Source organism: Lynx canadensis, chromosome D3, assembly GCF_007474595.2.
Source record: "Lynx canadensis isolate LIC74 chromosome D3, mLynCan4.pri.v2, whole genome shotgun sequence".
Classification (NCBI taxonomy): Eukaryota; Metazoa; Chordata; class Mammalia; order Carnivora; family Felidae; genus Lynx; species Lynx canadensis.
In genome coordinates, this window is record NC_044314.2 from 40,791,671 (window position 1) to 40,810,692 (window position 19,022).

The window sequence follows — 19,022 nt, forward strand, 5'->3', positions numbered from 1 at the left end:
AAGTCAAGACATTCCCCTAGAATTAACCAATCCCAGGACTTCTACTGAATATCTATCTCTGAAAAATATATTGAACACAAAACTCTTTCTCCTTGCCTCCCAATGGTCAAAATGGCTTTCGAAACTTTAAGTTAGCACGTGCTGTAAATAAAACAAAAACTATTAAGAGCTCTATCCTGTGCAACTCATCTCCTCTTCTATAATAATAATAATAATAATAATAATAATAATAAGGTAAAGTCTCTATTGGAAATCTATTCTAAAACATAAAAGCATAAATGCAAATCAACAAAATCCAAAGGAAAGCCACAAGGCCTAGGTGAGAGCAAGATTTGGACCAATCCTGGTTTTTTCTTAGGCAATTTATTAACTTTTGAGCTTCAGGTGTTTCATAGCTAGTGACGACAGTAACACAATACTCACTTCATAGAAGCTGCTGTAAGGAATAAAATGAGATAATATGCCTAAAGTGCTTAGTATAGTACTTGGTAGCTTGGGAAACCAAAAAGTCAAAACAAACAATACTGCTTCTACCTTATTTCCACATCCAAGAATATGGTTTTGAGGGGGTTGAAAGTACTCTCATCAAAGTCGCTTCCTCCTGACCAGCCCTGAATCATACTTTGAAAAATCTCGAGAAGAATGGAGTGACTATGAATAGCCAGAACAGATATGAAATCAACTTAGTTTTTAAAACACCTAACAGAGCTAAGGGAAAGAGGAAGCCCTATGTGTTGTAAAACACGAGAACATATAGACCGGAACCAGCCTCTGTTGAGGCCCTGTGAGCTTCAGCAGCCAGAAAAGACATTATTTGAGCGCTGGAGCTGAGAACATGAAGCCTCTGTTGTGTAGCCTGTTCAATTCTTCAAGTGGTCCTAGTACCCCCATTTATCCTCTCCCCATCTCCAACTTGCCTAACGCCCTTGCCCAAACTGTGCATATCACTTTACATGCACTATCAAATTTAAGCCTCTCAAGAGCTTATGGGACAAAGTGGTTTTACTCTCCTCACTTATCAAATGAACAGACAGGCTCAGTGGTTAAATACCTTGCCCAAGGTCACAGAGCTGTGACCCAGTTGTTACGTAAACCCAGGTCAGAACCCAAGCTCCTTGTGTTGTAACCACAGTGGGCAGATCAGAAAGCAGGGAAAAAATTTTCAAGTGACAGTCTTCAACAATTATTGAATTCTATCTTGAAATTGCATTTTAAAAATTGCATAAAAAGAAATCAGTAAAAAAAAAATCATGTGAAAATTGTATGCAAAGTTAAATTTAGCCCTTAATATTTCATGTATTGAGATAGAGGAAACAATAAAATATACTATTTCAGAACATGGCTATGAGGGATTTCCTCCCATAATAGGCAATACCCCCTTTGCTGAAAGGGACTCAGGGGATAACACATTACCCTCACATGGCAACACATGGAGCAAAGTAGAACAAAGGCTACATTAACTTTTGGCTTGTTGTTCTCATTCCTGATCATGGGAAATATGGTCATAAGTTAGAACTATTCATACTACATCTAACTTTTCTTCCATCTTAAAAAAAAAAAAATCTTGGGTGGGGGAGAGGGAATTGGATGAAGGTGGTTGAAAGGTACAAACTTCCACTTATAAGATAAATAAATACTGGGGATGTAATGCACAACATGAAGGCTGTAGTTACCACCAATGTATGGTATATTTGGAAGCTAAAAGTTCTCATCACAAAGAAAAATTTTTTATTTTGCATCTATATGAGATGATGGATGTTAAGTAAAATTATTGGTGGTAATCATTTCACAATACATAAACAAGTCATTATACTGTATACCTTAAACTTACACAGTGCTGTAAGTCAATTACTAATAATACTGAAAGAAAAAAATTCTTTTTTAATTTTTTAAATTTTTATTTTTTTGAGAGTATGCATGAGCGCATGTGAGCAGGGAGGGGCAAAGGAAGAGTGAGAGTGACCATGTTAACAGGCCCCACACCCACCACAGACCCCGATACGGGACTTGATCCCACGACCATGAGATCATGACCTGAGACAAAATCAAGAGTCAGATGCGCAACACACTGAGCCACCCAGGTGCCCCCCGAAAAATTCTTAATACAATGAGATTAGCCATGAGTTGGTAATTACTGATGGGTAGTTACTGATGACATGTGGGAGTTCATGGTGCTGTTCTGGCTACCTTTGTACATGTTTATAATTTTTCCTAATAAAAACTTTTCAGTTTTGTAAAAGTCCAATAAACATGACTTTTGTGTTTTATGGAATTTAAATAAAACATGACCTGTGTGTCTTACTACACTGATAACACCATATCTGTTATTAGCCATGCAATGTAGTATCAACTGCATGCAGAATAAACTCTGAGCCATTTCATTACTCATGTGATTTAATTTCATCTCAGGTACGTAAGTTTTCAACTTCATAAATATTAAAACTAGACACATAGAGGGACTAGAGTAAAAATTAAAATAATTTGAAAGTGAACTCTAGTACCTTATACAATGAGCAATTATCTCAATCACAAAGAAAATAATTTTGTCTAAGGCAGATAACTCATATTAATAGTCAAGTTTATAAAACACTATATTTTATAATTTCCTACTTAATGCTATTACTTAACTTCAGGTCTATACACATTTTTTCCACCATAATTTTATTTGCTTGAATTTAAAAAGGTAAGGTTAACACACACCACATAGAAACAATGTAAAAGTAAGAAAATATACTTACTATGAAATCATCATAAAACAAAGTGTGATTGACTTGCAAATGTCTTATTAAACTGCCACTGAAGCTGCCTGGATTTTCATTAGGTAGTAATCGGCAGAGTGGACAGAACTGGAAATGAAGAAAACCAACAGTTCAAGAAAGAATTAAAAATAATCATTAGTGTCAGAATTTTTACAAAATTAAAAAAAAACTATTCAGCAAAGTGAATTTTAACTTTATGAATCTATTGGCCATTCCTCACCATAATATTTTATTTTTTATCTATCTATCTATCTATCTATCTATCTATTTTTTGAGAGACAGTGAGCATGTGCATGTGCACGCAAGCAGGGGAGAGGCAAAGGGAGAGGGAGAGAGAGAATTTTAAGCAGGCTTCACTCCCAGTGCAGAGCCTGCCACAGGGCTCGATTCCACGATCATGAGTTCATTACCTAAGCTGAAATCACGGGTCGGACGCTTAACCCACTTAACCAACCGACTGAGCCACCCAGGCGCCCCCTCAGCATAATATTTTAAAACTGCATAAATATTAATAATACTAAGTAAAATTGCATTTATTTCTTCATATGCACTTCTGTACATATTTATCAACTTATTATTTAAACAATACTGCAGTTAGCAGATCAATTAATTGCCTCGCTCTTGAAATATATAAGATTTTTTTGGTATGCAGATATTTTGTTATTACAAGTGATGTAATCTATAGTGTTCACCTTTTGGGAATTATTCTCATAGAACAACATAGAACAATTCTCATAGAACAATGGAGATTAGCAAGTCAACAACTATGAACATTTGTAGTTCCTAATATCTATTGCCCTAAAGTTTTTTATTTCCACCAGCAATATAGATTACAACCCACTAGCATCAATTAGTATTTACACATATTTTCCTAATTTAATAGCAGTAATGGCTTTAAAAAATAACCTTCTTCATTTTCAAACATTTATAAACTCATGAGAAATTCCAAAGATAATGCCAGAGGTCCTATGACCCCATCACCTAGCTTCCCCAATGGCAACATCTTTTTTTTTTTTTTTTAATGTTTGTTTATTTTTGAGAGTGACAGAGTGCGAGCGGGGGACAGGCAGAGAGAGGGGGAGACACAGAATCCCAAGCAGGCTCCAGGTTCTGAGCTGTCAGCACAGAGGCCAATGCAGGGCTCAAACTCCTAAGTGGTGAGATCATGACCTGAGCCAAAATTGGACACTTAACTGACTGAGCCACCCAGATACCCCAAATCTTTTTTTTTTAATGCTAACTTATTTTTGAGAGAGAGCAAGCACAAGCAGGGTGGGGGCAGAGAGAGGGAGAGACAGAGGATCCGAAGCAGGCTCCATGCCAACAGCAGAGAGCCTGATGTGGGGCTCAAACCCACAAGCCATCAGATCATGACCTAAGCCAAAGTCGGTCACTTAACTGCTTAACTGATTTAGCCACCAAGCGCCCCGTCCCAATGGCAACATCTTACATAACTGTAGTACATTATCAAAACCAGTAAATTGGCAATTAACAACAAACCTTACTTAGAGTCCACCAATTTTTGCATGAACTCAGTTATTTCGGTGTGCCTGTGTAGTTGTATGAAATTTTATCACATGTATAGATTTATATAACCACAAACACAATCAAGATACAGAACTGCCATGTCATTACAAAGGAACTTCCTTGGGCTTCCTCTTTACTTTGTCTTTTCTCCCTAAACCCTGGTATCCACTGATCTGTTCTCTATGTCTAGAACTTCATCATTTTGAGAATGTTATATAAATAGGATTAATCTTTTGAGATTGGCTTTTTTCACTGAGCATAATGGCCCTGAGATTCACCCAGGTTGCTGAATGCATCAAAAGTTCCTTCTTTTTTATTGCCGAGTAGATCTCCATGATGTGGATGTGCCAATTTATCCATTTACTTTCTGAAGGACATTTGTTGTTTTCAGTTCTTGGCTGTTACAAATGAAGCTGCGGTGAATATTGGTATACAGATGTTCGCATAAACATGTTTTCATTTCTCTTGAATAAGTTTCCAGGAGTGTGATAGCTGGGTCATATGGTGAGTTTTACGGTTAACTTTGTAAAACACTGCCAAACTATTTTCCAGAGTGCTTGTACCATTCTACATTCCTACTAGCAATGTGTGAGTTATCACCAGCATTTGGTACTGTCTATATTTTTAGAATTTAATTGTATTATGTCGTAGTTTATTTATTTTGAGGGAGAAAGCACGAGTGGAGGAGGGGAAGAGAGAGGGAGAGACAGAATCCCAAGCAGGCTCCTCATTGCCAGCACAGAGCCTAGTACAAGGCTCGAACTCACAAACGGTGAGATTATGACCTGAGCTGAAGTTGGATGCTTAACCTTACCCCGTGTGTGTGTGTGTGTGTGTGTGTGTGTGTGTGTGTGTGTGTATTTTTTAAATTTTAATCATTTTGATAGGTGTGCAGTGGTATTTCATCATGATTTTAATTTGTATATCCCTAATGGCTAATTTAAATGACTTTCTTTAACAGACACTACTTTCTTATGTTTTAACTTAGGTTTCTTTTTAAAAATTCCATTTCCTCATGCATTCATTTTAAAATACGAGATGCAGTGGTGCCTGGGTGGCTCAGTTGGTTAAGCATCCAACTCTTGATTTTGGCTCAGGTCATGATCTTGCTGTTCATGAGTTTGAGCCCTGAGTTGGGCTCTGCATTGATGGTGTGGAGTCTGCTTGGGATTTTCTCTCTCTCTCCCTCTCTCTCTGCCCTTCTCCTGCTCTCACTCTCTAAATAAATAAATAACTTAAAAAAAAATATGAGATGCAGAATCATTACTGAATGCAAGGTATGTGTTAGGCATTAAATTAGGTACTATTCTTATTTGATCCTCACAACCTAATTTTTTTTCTATGTTTATTTATATTTTTGAGGGAGAGAGAGACAGATTGTGAGTGGGGCAGGGACAGAAAGAGAGGGAGACACAGAATTGAAGCAGTCTCCAGTCTCTGAGCCATCAGCACAGAGCTGTCAGCACAGAGCCTGATGTGGGGCTCGAGCTCGTGAAACCTCGAGATCATGACCTGAGTCCAACCGACTGAGCCACCCAGGCGCCCTGATTAATTTATTATCCTATTCCCTTCAGGAAACCCAATTTCAGAAAGGAAAAAAATTAACTTAAATTTATACCATTTTAAGTATCAGAATGCGAATCTAGGCCTCCTAATAGGCAATTCAACATTCTTTTCATATTATAACAGTGTTTAATCTATCTGCTTGGATGATAACATTTTCCTTTACATTTCAATGAGGGCTTTATGTAATTTTTTCTTACTGTTTTATGGAGGTCTTGGCTTCAGTATGCTCAATGTCTAAACATATACTTCTGAATTCTGCGCTACTCCATTAATATTTGTCTTATTTTTATTTATTTATTATTTTTTTAATGTTTATTTTGAGAGCGAGAGACAGTGTGAGTGGGAGAAGGGCAGAGAGAGACAGAGACAGAATCTCAAGCAGGCTCCAGGTTCTGAGCTGTCAGCACAGAGTCCCGTATGGAGCTCGAACTCACAGAGTGGGAGATCATGACCTGAGCCAAAGTCGGATGCTTAACCAACTGAGCGACCCAGGCGCCCCAATATTTGCCTTATTTTTAATAAAATTACATCATTTAAGTTACTATTGCTTTATAATCATTTCCGATTTTCTAATCACAAAATGCTATCCCAAGATAGCACTTAATCTACCCTGAGACCCCTATGTAGTAATGAGAACACAGCTGAGACCAAGAAATATTTTAAGGAAAGGCAACATTAATTTTTTGTGGTGTGAAGGAAGGGAGACTAGTTATACAAGTATGTTCACTCAGTACTCTTTCTTGTGCCTCTACTATGTGCTAGGCACCTGGAATACGGGAACCAGTAAAGATAGGGTTGTGGTGCATAGCCTGTGAAATCAAAGAGCCTTGGGTTCAAATCCCTACAGATTCTTGCTCGTTATGTGACCTTCAGCACATGAGTTTCCCTCTTCTGTGAAGTGGAGATCCTACTACCTACCTTGTAGAGCAGTTATGATGTTTAGAGATAATGTCCTTAATGTGCCAGGTACCCACTAGGCACTCAGTAAACACCATATATTTACTACTATTTGATCCTTGTTCTTGAAGAGTTGGAGCTCCATGACGGAAGCAACTACATGTGTCCTGTTCACTCCTGCATTCCCAGTACCTGGAAAATTGTTTCCCATTTCATCTCTACCTCTCACTGACTTAACCTTAGCAAGTAACTAATCTTATCCTGCAAAATGAGAACTATCTCTGCTTTGCGGGGCTGTTTGTGTATTTAAAACACATCATTTAACATTCTGAAGCTCAGTCATTATATGAGCTCAGTCTTTGGCACAAATACTAAATGGCTGCTATTGTTATCACTGAAGCAAATACTTTTACTACTGCATAGCAAGTGCTACACCTCAGACGTTATGCTATACGTTCAAATGTTATACTCAAAACAACAGTTCAAGACCTAAAAAAGGGAATCATTAATTTTGCCCAGGAAATCAGCAAAAGCTTCAGCCAAGCTGCTGGTAACTGAAATGAGTCTGGAAGAACGAGCCAGCAATGCCACAGTGAGGAACATCAACAGGCAGAAAAATCAATGTGGGAAACGGCAGGAGATCTAAAAGGACAGGCCTGCTTAGGCAATGGGAAAAGCTGTAGGAGGCTGAAGACAGGGCATGTGGTAGGAAGTAGTAGGACATGAGTCTGGAAGGATACACTGGGACCAGTTCTGCTCAATAGATGGTTCATTTGAGCACCTATTCTGGTTTCTGGAGGCCCCATGTCAAGAGTCAGAGGTACAAAGATGCTAACCCCTGGTCCAATGATTAAGGAGCTTTGAGATCTAGCGAAGGAGAAAGATACAGAAAGCCTGGAACTTTAAGTAGCTTTTGTTTTCGTCTGATTTTAATAGGAACTAGTGGAGATGAGACTTCAGTCTTCTGCTGTACATCTACCAGAAGGACATTGTAAAACAGGCCAACAGCTATAGTACTCTAAAGATTTTTTTGTGTGTCTTACATTGAAGGATCTGACCTGAAGGAGGAGAGGGTAAGAATAGGAAGGGGAAAGAAATGGTACGAGAATTACTAATCATTACCAAGTACCTAAGTGTTCACCTATACTCTCCCTACTGCTGCCAATGGCTAATATCGGCTCATCCTTTATTATTTGCCTCTACTCAGTGCTCCTGGGCCACGCTACTCAGATTAGGAATCAACCATTGTGCAGTGTGCATTCAACAGATGTTGGCCTCATCCCAGTATGGACTTTATCTGATGGTGAACAGCACAGGTGAAAAACAGCCTCCAGATTAGAAGCTACCACCAACTTCAATCCTTCGGAACATCTATTACAATGGACACCCAGCTCTATCTGTGGTTTAGGTTAACTTTTCCACAGCAACCATCTGATGCCAAGCGCCATTTGGGGAAGAAATTTAAAATTCCTGAGTCAAAAAAGAAAAAAAAAAGAGAAAAGAGACATGCACAGAAAATAATTACAGACAAATATGTAACCAAAATTAAGGTACCAGACTGCACATCTAATTTAGTAAGAGTTTGAAAGCAAATTTAATACAGATTTTTCTTCCTTCCAAAACATATTCTCCCACTACCCAGTCGAGTCACAGATATTCTAAATATCCACAGAAATAAACCTCTGTGGGCAGGTGGCTCAGCTCTAGTCACCACAATTTATGTTCCAAACCAATAAAAGTCCTGTCCCTTCCCTTAAGGAATGAATCTCAGGAACAAGGCAGAAATTAAGAGACTACTGCATCCTTTGAATGAAATGATGTTTTCTTTAATATCTTATTTTTCGTAATCACTATATCCTCCTATGTGCTAGGTTGTCTTCCAACAGCTGGCCAAGCAGTGTTGAACCAAGAGGTTCCATGACTTCGTGAACCGAATAACTTACAGGGAAAGACAGACATGAAATGAATACACAATTACAAATTGTGATGAATAAGAAAAAAAGAGGAGAGAAAAGCAAGAGCTACAAGTAATTTGGGGGTCAAGGAGGGCTTCCCTGAGGAAGTGAGATTTAAGAGGAGTTCTAAAGGATAAGTAAGAGCCAACCACTGAAAGAAAAAGAATAGCCAGAAACTGTGGCTCTTGTTGAAACATCTTCCCTTTAGAGGACAAAATACCAAATTTCTCTCAAAGCGGTCTCACAATTCAATCTGAAGCAAGCTGTTTATGTCATTGGCCTCCTTTGAGTTTAATATTCCAGAAATTTTTTTTAAATAAAACATTGCAGATGGGGCACCTGGTGGCTCAGTCATGTAAGCATCTGACTTCGGCTCAGGTCATGATCTCACAGCTTGTGAGTTCGAGCCCCACGTCGGGCTCTGTGCTGACAGCTCAGAGCCTGGAGCTTGCTTCGGATTCTGTGTCTCCCTCTCTCTCTGCCCCTACCCTGCTTGTGCTGTCTCTCATAAATGAATAAATGTTAAAAAAAATTTTAATAAAACATTGCAGAATATTACTGCTGTGTGGCAAAAAGGAGCTGTTGGTTGTTGTGTTGTTTCTAAGTTTATTTATTTGAGAGACAGAGAACAAGTGTGGGAGGGGCAGAGAGGGAGAGAGTGAAAATTCCAAGCAGACTCCATGCTGTTAGTGCAGGGCCCAACCCGAGCTGAAACTAAGAGTCAGACGCTTGCCTGACTGAGCCATCCGGGCACCCCAAGGAGCTGTTGGTTCTTAAAGCTGCATGTGAGAAAATTCAAAATTCCCTGATGTCCTTAACCCACTACCCCAGTCTTACGAAAAGAAAGAAAAGATTAGTTGCTTGGGGTTCGATCTCTGAATTATCTAATTTTATCTAGAAGGCAGAATCATTTGCTCAAATCTCTAACTGCCATGAAACTTCTTATGCCAGATAGGTCAGATGATGTCACTGATCTTATCTGCAAGCAAACCCAGAAACCCTGCCCCTGAAAGCAATGATTCCTTGCTAACTTCCAAACCAGTCCAGAATCAGCCTTGGACATAGGACTTCTCCGAGAGGTGTTTCCCCGACTGGGGATCCCTAAGCATGTGAACCTCAACTATGCCACAGTACCTGCTTCCAGCCTTTTCATAATCAAAGCATATCTCCTGAATTCTAGTGGCTCTAGATCCTTCAGAGTGACACCTGTCTTGATTTCCTATTCAGCATGGAACATTAACATAGGAAGCTGAAGGTCTTCTGTGCTAGAAGCCACCTAGACGGCCCTCGTGTTATTTTCTGAACCATGGATTTTGTGAACAATCTGCTCCTGCCTCAAGGCCACAATTGCATCCTGGTCTTGTGAAATTCATTACTTCACACCCCTTCCAACTTGGGTTCCCCAACGGTGAGTGACACGGCTTCCTTGAAATCTCCACTGGCCTTGGTTTTATGTAGTTGCAAAAGCGGTAGTAGCCCACCATTATCACCTGACTCACTTACTACACCACCCGGTGAAAAGGGCATCATTATCATCATCATCCCCATTTTACGAATGATGACACAGAGGTGAAGACATTAATGGGATTTGCACCAAAGATGATCTCCTCTAAAGCTAGGTTTCAGCTATTAATTCTATGGGCAATCTGATCCCACCATTTCTGGTTTATTTCTGCCCTTGGGTCGGCTTTCTTCAATGATGTCTGTGACCTCTAAATCAAGGAAGACCTAGCTTCCATGGGCACCTTTAATCTGATAGGCGAACTGAGCAGCACGAGGACTGGGCTTCTGTTGGAGCCACGTACACAGTACCAATGGACAGACCAGCACACGGCCTGCCCAGATTGCTCCTGTGATGCAGCCTAAGACCATGGCCAAGGCACCAGGTGTTCCTCCAGTCAGACCAGCACTTGGGTACTAGTGGTTAGGACTCAGGCTGTGTGATAATACCTCTACAACGTAGTCAGCAGACAAGGAAGCACTTAGAACTCAGTACATGGTAGCTATTATTATGCCATCCTAATGCTTTCTTCTAACTTCTTCTAGCTCCCCAGGGACCTATCATAACATAGCTCCTTAGCCCAGTTCCTCCCACAGAGCAACTTACAAGCCGTAAAAGCCCGTGACAGTCTCCCCTGCTCTCCCAACACATATCAAGCCATTCCAAGAACCAAAATGCCTAAGCCATTAGGATCAATAACAAATATCTTTGATCGTATTGTGTGGCTTTTCTTGTGAACCTGTTAGTAGATCATAGGGGTTGACCATGCTCTGGAAATTAGACTACTGTGTTCAAGTTGGGGCTCTGCTACTTAACAGCTGTGTGACCTTGTAAGACTTAGTTAACCTCTCTGAGCCTCAACATATCATTTGTAAAATGGAGGTAATCACACCTATCTTCTAGGATTGTTGTGAGAACTATCCTTGTATCTATCTATCTATCTATCTATCTATCACCTATCTATCTAATATACCTATGTTTCAATCTCATCACTTTCCAAAAGGATTTTATGGAGGAAAATAACCTTAAAATTCAAATTAAAAAACAAAACAAACTCATATCTATATAAATGATACACATACATATATGTCTGTGTGTGTATACACACACACACGTATATATATAACATAAACTAAATAAAACTCAAAATGATCTTCGAGGTATCATTTTATATCTGCTAAACCTTTAATTTTCTTTCTTTCTTTCTTTCTTTCTTTCTTTCTTTCTTCTTTTCTTTTCTTCTTCTAAAAGTTTATTTAGGGGTGTCTGGATGGCTCAGTCAGTTGAGCGTCCCACTCTTGGTTTCTGCTCAGGTCACCATCCCACAGCTTTGTGTGTTAGAGCTCCCCCTGTGTCGGGCTGTGCACTGGCAGTGTGGAGCCTGCTTAGGATTTTCTCTCTCTCTTCTCTCTGCCTCTCCCCCACTCGTGCTGTCTCTGTCACTCTCAAGATAAATAAATAAACTTAAAAAAATAAAGTAAAGTGTATTTACTTATTTTGAGATAGAGAGAGAGAAAGAGAGAGAGAGAGAGAGGGAGAGAGAGAGAGAGAGAGAGAGAGAGCAGGGAGGGGCAGAGAGAGAGGGAGAGAATCCCAAGCAGGCTTCCACTCTGTCAGCTCAGAGCCCAATACGGGGCTGGATCTCACAACTGCGAGATCATGACCTGAGCCCAAATCAAGAGTCAGATGCTTACCCAACTGAGCCACCCAGGCGACCCTTTTATTTTAATTTTATTTTATTTAAAAAAAAAATTTTTTTAACATTTATTTATTTTTGAGACAGAAAGAGACAGAGCATGAATGGGGGAGGGGCAGAGAGAGAGGGGAGACACAGAATCGGAAGCAGGCTCCAGGCTCCGGGCCATCAGCCCAGAGCCTGACGCGGGGCTCGAACTCACGGACCGCGAGATCCTGACCTGAGCCGAAGTCGGACGCTCAACCGACTGAGCCACCCAGGCGCCCCTACCCTAATTTTAAAGTAAACGTACCCACTGTTGGCCAGGTTAAGATGAAGGTGGTTTACTTATCAATCGCTTACACAAATATAAATTGACTCAACCTTTCTGGAATGCATTTTAGAAGTATATTTCAAGAACTATTATAAAGTTTGCTCTCTTGGTCCAGAAAGATAAATCTAAGGATTTCCTCTCAGGAAAAAAAATCCAATAGAAGGAAGAGTTCAAATGTACAATATGAATTCACATCCTAAAATTGGTAACAAGGGTACAAAAATAGTAAAATGGCTAAGTAATGTACCCATCACCACCCTGCTTTCCCTCACAACTATACCAAAATGAAAATCATAAAAGTTACACTGCAAAGTAGAACTAAAATGCCAGGCTGAAAGAAAAAGGAAGCATCGCAATGAACCTAGGAAATGATAAGCAATATGTATATTTATTGTGCACGCATATGGATAAATACTCAGATTGTGAAATAAAACAACAGATTGATTGAAGATGAATAACTTCCTACTGCTCATTTCTAGTGAATTATTGTGATAACCTTATTTGCATTATTAAAAAATGTTTTTAACTTAGGACGTGACCACAGTTAGTATACTCAAGTTCGATTTTAGCTGTGTAGTTTTTGTTTTTGTTTTTTAATTTATGTTTATTTATTTTTGAGGTAGAGAGAGGGAGAGAGAGCGAGCGAGCAGGGGAGAGAGGCAGGCAGAGAGAGAAGGAGACACAGAATCAGAAGTAGGCTCCAGGCTCCCAGCTGTCAGCACAGAGCCCGATGTGGGGCCTCGAACTCATGAACTGTGAGATCATGACCTGAGCTGAAGTCGGCCGCTTAACCGACTGAGCCACCAGGCGCCCCACACATTAGTAATTCTTACCACTCACATATTGTTAACAGTCACAGAATTACCACAACCTTGACATAAACTATCTTTCATAATATATCTACAAGCAGAAGCCTATTGAATGGGTTTCTAGTGTATACCGAACTTAGACTTTGCAGAAGTATATGGTAACAAAATTCCTTACCACGGATCTCCTTTCTGATCTGTGATGAGTGATACAGTGATCCAGCAAGCTGTCTTCATCCAGTTCCCTCTGACAAAATGGACACACACACCTGGAAATTGCACAGAATACAAAATGACTAAAATTGCTAGCATTTAACTAGAGCTAAGCAATAGAACGTAGGCGGATCTAGTTTCCAGCCCTTGTTCTGGAAACTTCCAGATTTGACATTATTTTTCTGATCTTGATAATGGTCAGATGCCTATGCTTTTTCTCATGGAGAAAAGTTAAGTATCCTCCCAGGGCCACCGCGGAGAAACGGCTAGAGCAGCACGTGAAGCACTTTATTCTCTCTGGAAGAGAAGTGCAGTCTGAGCACCCATTAACTGACAAACCGGGACCACGTCACCCAGCTGTCCCTGGGTTACTTTTTCTCTTTCTCTTCCTCCCTCTCCTAATTCAGGAAACATAACTGGGTGTTGTTTGTTCTTCAGCCCCACCAGCATATTACTACAGGTGACTATAAGGAGTATTTGACCTTTACGTCCGTGCTGTCCAGTACAGTAGCTATTAGCCATATACGTCTGTTGTCACTTAAAATGTGGCTATTGAAATTGAGTGATGCTGGAAGTACAAAATGCACTGAGTTTCAAACACTTAATATAAAAAAAAGCAAAATATCTCAAAAATGTTTATATTGATTACATGTTCAAATGGTAACACTTAAGCTATCTTTGGTTAAATAAAATACACTAAAAATTAATTTTGCTGTTTCTTATTGCCTTTTTAGTGTGGCTATTAGAAAACATAAACTCACATATGTGTTCTATTGGACAGTGCTGCCTTAAACGCATAGGTACAATATGGAGGCTTGAAATTTTTTGCTCGCTTTCTATCATAGATATAACTTCCTGTTCCCTAAGACTTATACCCTTAAGAATTTTAAAAATTTGAATCATGCAGCAGTTAAGTTCTTCTATGAAGCAAAGATTTCTATCTTAATGCAAATCTTACTCCATCCTAGAAGACTGATTAATCAACAACCCTCCTCAGTTTCTATTATTTTGTTATTACTTAATTCTAACTAGCAGAAGAAATTAGGATTTAAATTAGCCTGGATATATTTTTATATTTTTATAAAAGCTAACAACCTTGCAATCAAACGCATACATTTTCTTAACCCATTTATTGTCCTTCCTTCCTACTGGTCCTTGCAACCAAGCTAATAGAATTCATACTCTCCTTTGAGCTAAAATACTCATTTAAAATTTATAACATCATGGTATAAAACTAACCCTACAGTAAATGGATACATTTGCAAAGCAATCTCTAGTAAAACAAAGGAAGGGGGCAATCATCTAGACTTTCAGGTTAGGAAATTTGAGCTTTCAGTGCATTTTCTTAAAATAAGTAAACTACATTTTCCTTCAGGAGAGGGAAAAAAAGTCACACTCCTACTGAATATCACTATTCATAACTGAGCTCATACTTAGATTAATGGTTTCAAAGCCATCAGCCCATGCAGGAAAACACAAATCATTTCCATATTTTTTTGGTAGGGAGAGACTCCAACCTTTGTAATTACTCTGCCCATCAAGAGAGTAATGGCTCAGATTCATTTCTCTTTTTTTAAAGGAAAAAATAATAATGATCACTATTCTTCATTGCCCCTACTAACTATTTCCATCCTTCCCCCAGCCCCATAAGATTACCCACAAAAAAGATGCCTGCCCCAGACCTGTTCTTCCTTGTTAGACTATATACTGAGGTGTCACTTCCTCCCTTCTAAAGACAAACCAGCAACACAAGAGGAAACGAGCTGGGGCACTGAGCAATGGGCAGTGGAAGGGTGAAAAAGAAATCCAGGATCTACGTCAATCTATTAGTCAGAAAATAGAGCCGTGAGGAACTTAAAACAGTTCCATGTTTTAGTTTTGGATCTTCCTTAATACAAACTTGTCTGAGGAAGTTCTTCCAATCTCTCCAGTGCTTGGTTGGTACCCCCATGCAAAGTTTTTCAAGTACAGAAAGCAAAATTCTTTTGTAAATGATTACCAATAGGAGGTGTTATGGTTCAGAGCCTAAACACACTCCATACATATTTTCACATAAAAACAGTTAACTGTTCCAGCCTATTAACTTCTCTCCCAAGCATATCAAATTTAGCATTCAACTATGTTGTGCTGAAACAAACCTTGTTGCCGTCTCCCCAAGTTCTTGCAGTGGTCCATACTTATCTATATACTTCTGACAAGATCTTATGTGTGCCCTCATTTCGCTGAGGCAACCTATATAAAAGCAAATTCAAAATAATTGCCTGTTGCAAAGGGGCTCAATGAAGTCTTATGATCCAGCTTTATTACTTTCATTATTTCAAATAAGATCATATATAGTGTGGGGTCAGTTGATTAAAAGGATGCATTCATGACAACAGCACAACAAAGTTAAGGCATTATCAACAAATAACACTTTAGAAATTTCTCTAATACTTCAAGACCCAAATGTTGAGTTCTTGAATTTGGTTCTTCCAGAAAGCATATGTTTTTTAAAGTGGAAAGACATTTATTAACTCAAATTTACTTTTTTTGGATGCCATTACCTAATCTGGTGACGGTTAAGAAGTAAGAAAGAAAAAGGGGAGAGGAAAAGAGAGCAAGGTGGAGGAAAGAAAAAGAAAACAGTAAAAGAGACAGAGGGAAAGGAAAACCATGACAGATAAAAAGAGCCAAAAGATGGATTTTAATTTAAAGACGGTCATAGTAAGTAAAGGAAATCCTGTCCCTCAGGGAAAGATATAAATACCACAGTTTTATAATATATCCAATGGTATTACATGAATTCACAATACACAGTATACTTAATGGCCCCATTAAGAGCAAACATAAAAGACAGTTCTTACAGTCCATTTTTACCAAGGCAGAATAAAGAGCCCTTGTTCCTCCAGATATACATTCAGAGATCCTAACCATGAGGCTGTCTGTGGCTAAATAACACATATTCTACTAAATGTTTCATTAGAAACTGATAAGATCTTGTGCTAAAAGAAGCTTTGTACTGCTGTGGTAAGGTGGTCGACCCACCCTGCTTCGTTTCACTCAAACTACGGAAGTTAAACCTCAAACATGAAATCTAACGTGTAAGGAAACTGTTATAATTGCTTAACAAAAGACAAAAACAAAAGCAAGTGGAAAAGTGAAAACATATCCTTGTTTTACACATATCCACCTAAAAGATGTACAAAGTAGGACCGATTGAGGTAGCTGTCAAAACATTGTTTTCCAACTTTTAACAACCAACTTTATACGTCAATTCTCTCACATCTCGTTATTACTTTTGTTAAAAGTTCTTCCTTGGTATTTCTTGAACAACAAAGATAAACATTCTTCATACAAATTAGAAATTTGGGGACTGTATACTGACAAAGGAATTGATAAATTCATGGAGTGTCTACTCTAGACACAAAATTGTAGAAGACATTGTAAGAGATGGCAAGCCACTGCGCTTGCTCTATAGGTGCTTATAATCTAATAGAAGGGGGCAAAACCACATGTAGACAAGTAGATAGGAAACTGTTTGATACTGGGGACTCCAATACTAAGGCCAGGCCTCTGAAATGGAAATCTGGCCGTGACTCTGAAGAATAGGTAGAGTCTAAAATGGCTCTAGAAGGTGGGGCGCCTGGGTGGCTCAGTCAGTTAAGTGTCTGACTTTGGCTCAGGTCAATCTTGTAGCTCGTGAGTTCAAGCTCAGCATTGAGATCTCTGCTTCGAATCCTCTGTCCCCCACCCTATTTCTGCCCCTCCCCGCTGGTTTTCCTCTCTCTCTCTCTGTCTCTCTCTCTCTTTCAAAGTAAAGAATAAACTTTAAGAAGGAATGGCAATATCCCTGGCAAGAGGAATAACATAAAAAGGAAGAGACAGAGGGGCACTTGGGTGTCTCAGTTGGTTGAGTGTCTGACTTTGGTTCAAGTCATAATCTCATGGTTCATAGGTTCGAGTCCCGCATTGGGCTCTGTGCTGTCAGCATGGAGCCTGCTTCAGATTCTGTGTTTCCCACTCTCTCTGCCCCTCCCCTGCTTGTGCTCTGTCTCTCAAAAAATGAAAACACATTTAAAAAAAATTAAAAAAAAAAAAAAGAAGTGACAGTTGTAAGAAATACCTCAAAGGAAAAATCAAAATACTTGTGAATAATCAGATATAAGGGTGAAAAAAGGAAGGGGATTTCTATTCAGGATAATTGAGAGAATATTCTTGTTTCTGATAGACACCAAAGGTGGGATAAAACTAGATGACAGAATACTACAGTGAGTTGGAGTTGTGCATGTTGAATTTTATATGATTGACAAAACATATCAAAGTAAAAATAAGCAATAATCTATTATTATAAATATTAAAAGCTATTGATTTTGAGCATTTACCATGTTCCAGACAGTGTTTAAAAGCCATACAATGTTTTATCATTTTCCCTTACAACCATCCCATGGCATGAACACTATCTTTTTTTTTTTTTTTAAGTAGGATTCATACCCAGCACAGAGCCCAATGAGGGGCTCAAACTCATGACCCTGAGGTCAAGAAGACCTAAGCTGAGATCAAGAGTAGGACCCTTAACTGACTGAGCCACTTAGCACCTCATGAACACTATCTTTTCCCTCATTTTACAAAAGATGACTCATACTTAGATGATGACGTCCCCAAATCACAAACAATGAATGACAGAATTCGTGTTTGATCCCAGGATGTCTGACTCCAAAGACCATGCATACATCTGTAGTCAGACAGCCATGAACAGGATTATGGAGTCTTACATAAATATTCAAAAAAATATATTAAGCACTGTGCACCAGTCACTCTTCAAAGTGCTGGGTACGCAGTTGCCAATAAAATAGACAGTCCTTACCCATCATGGAAAATCAAATCTGGTGGGGATAACTGACATTATATAAAAAATCCCAAAAGCACAATTCCAAATGGTGATGAATAGTACAAAGAGAAAGCATAGGGTTACTAAGAAAACATAACATAGATTAACAATCAAGAAAGGTTCTCTAAAAAATTCAGATCCTCAGCACGTAATCTCTCTTTGATCTCTAGACTTCATATAATAATTATCCCCCCCCCCTTAGCAGTTCAAATGTAACATATTTAAAACTCTGTGGATTCTTCTCCAAATTTGCTCTCTATATCAGCACCCTTCACCTACGCATGTCAGAAACCTGGGAGGATTCTTCTGACACTTTATATTCTCACTCACCCCCCACATCCAGTCAGTTACCGATTTCCTTCCACTGTCTCTCCTAAACACCCCTCGAAAAATCCTTTTATCCTTGTCTAACGCTCTCGCCCTAACCCACCTTTCTTACCTTAGCCATCCTTAGCCACTGAACTGGCTTCACCAATCCTGATGTGCCCCCTCCAAATCATTCTGCGCCCACATGCCAGAGCAATATCTTAAAAATATGAACCTGATCGAAAGCTTACACTCAGTGACTCACTACTGCATTTAGGATAAAATCTAGAATCTTCCCATGGTCTTGACACCTCACATGATCTAACCAGGCTAGTAGGAAACCCGCAGAAAGATGTGATCAACGGAGAGAAACACTGCAAAGTCCAGAATACAGGAGGAAATATGCCACTGGAATTATGCCAGTAGGCAACATGATGGGGGCGGAGGAGGTCACAGGACCGACGGGAAGGGAGGAAAATGGAAAGCGGTGGGTGAAAGCATTTGTCTGAAAATTAGGTGATGGGTAGGAGTCAGGGGCCAATTGCACCACAGCCTACACATATGAGAACAGAGAGAAGGAAGGGGAGAGGCAGAGACAATAAACTTTAGAAAGTCA

The 19,022-nt window shown here is 39.2% G+C and overlaps 1 protein-coding gene across 1 annotated transcript in view; it reads right to left on the reverse strand.

Moving 5' to 3' along the window:
* RNF125 (ring finger protein 125) overlaps positions 1-19,022 on the reverse strand; it is a 38,823-nt gene that overhangs the window by 3,186 nt on the left and 16,615 nt on the right. Inside the window, 3 exon segments of the mRNA XM_032595358.1 lie at positions 2,739-2,846; positions 13,199-13,289; positions 15,372-15,464. Coding sequence (XP_032451249.1) covers positions 2,739-2,846; positions 13,199-13,289; positions 15,372-15,464 — 292 coding nt within the window.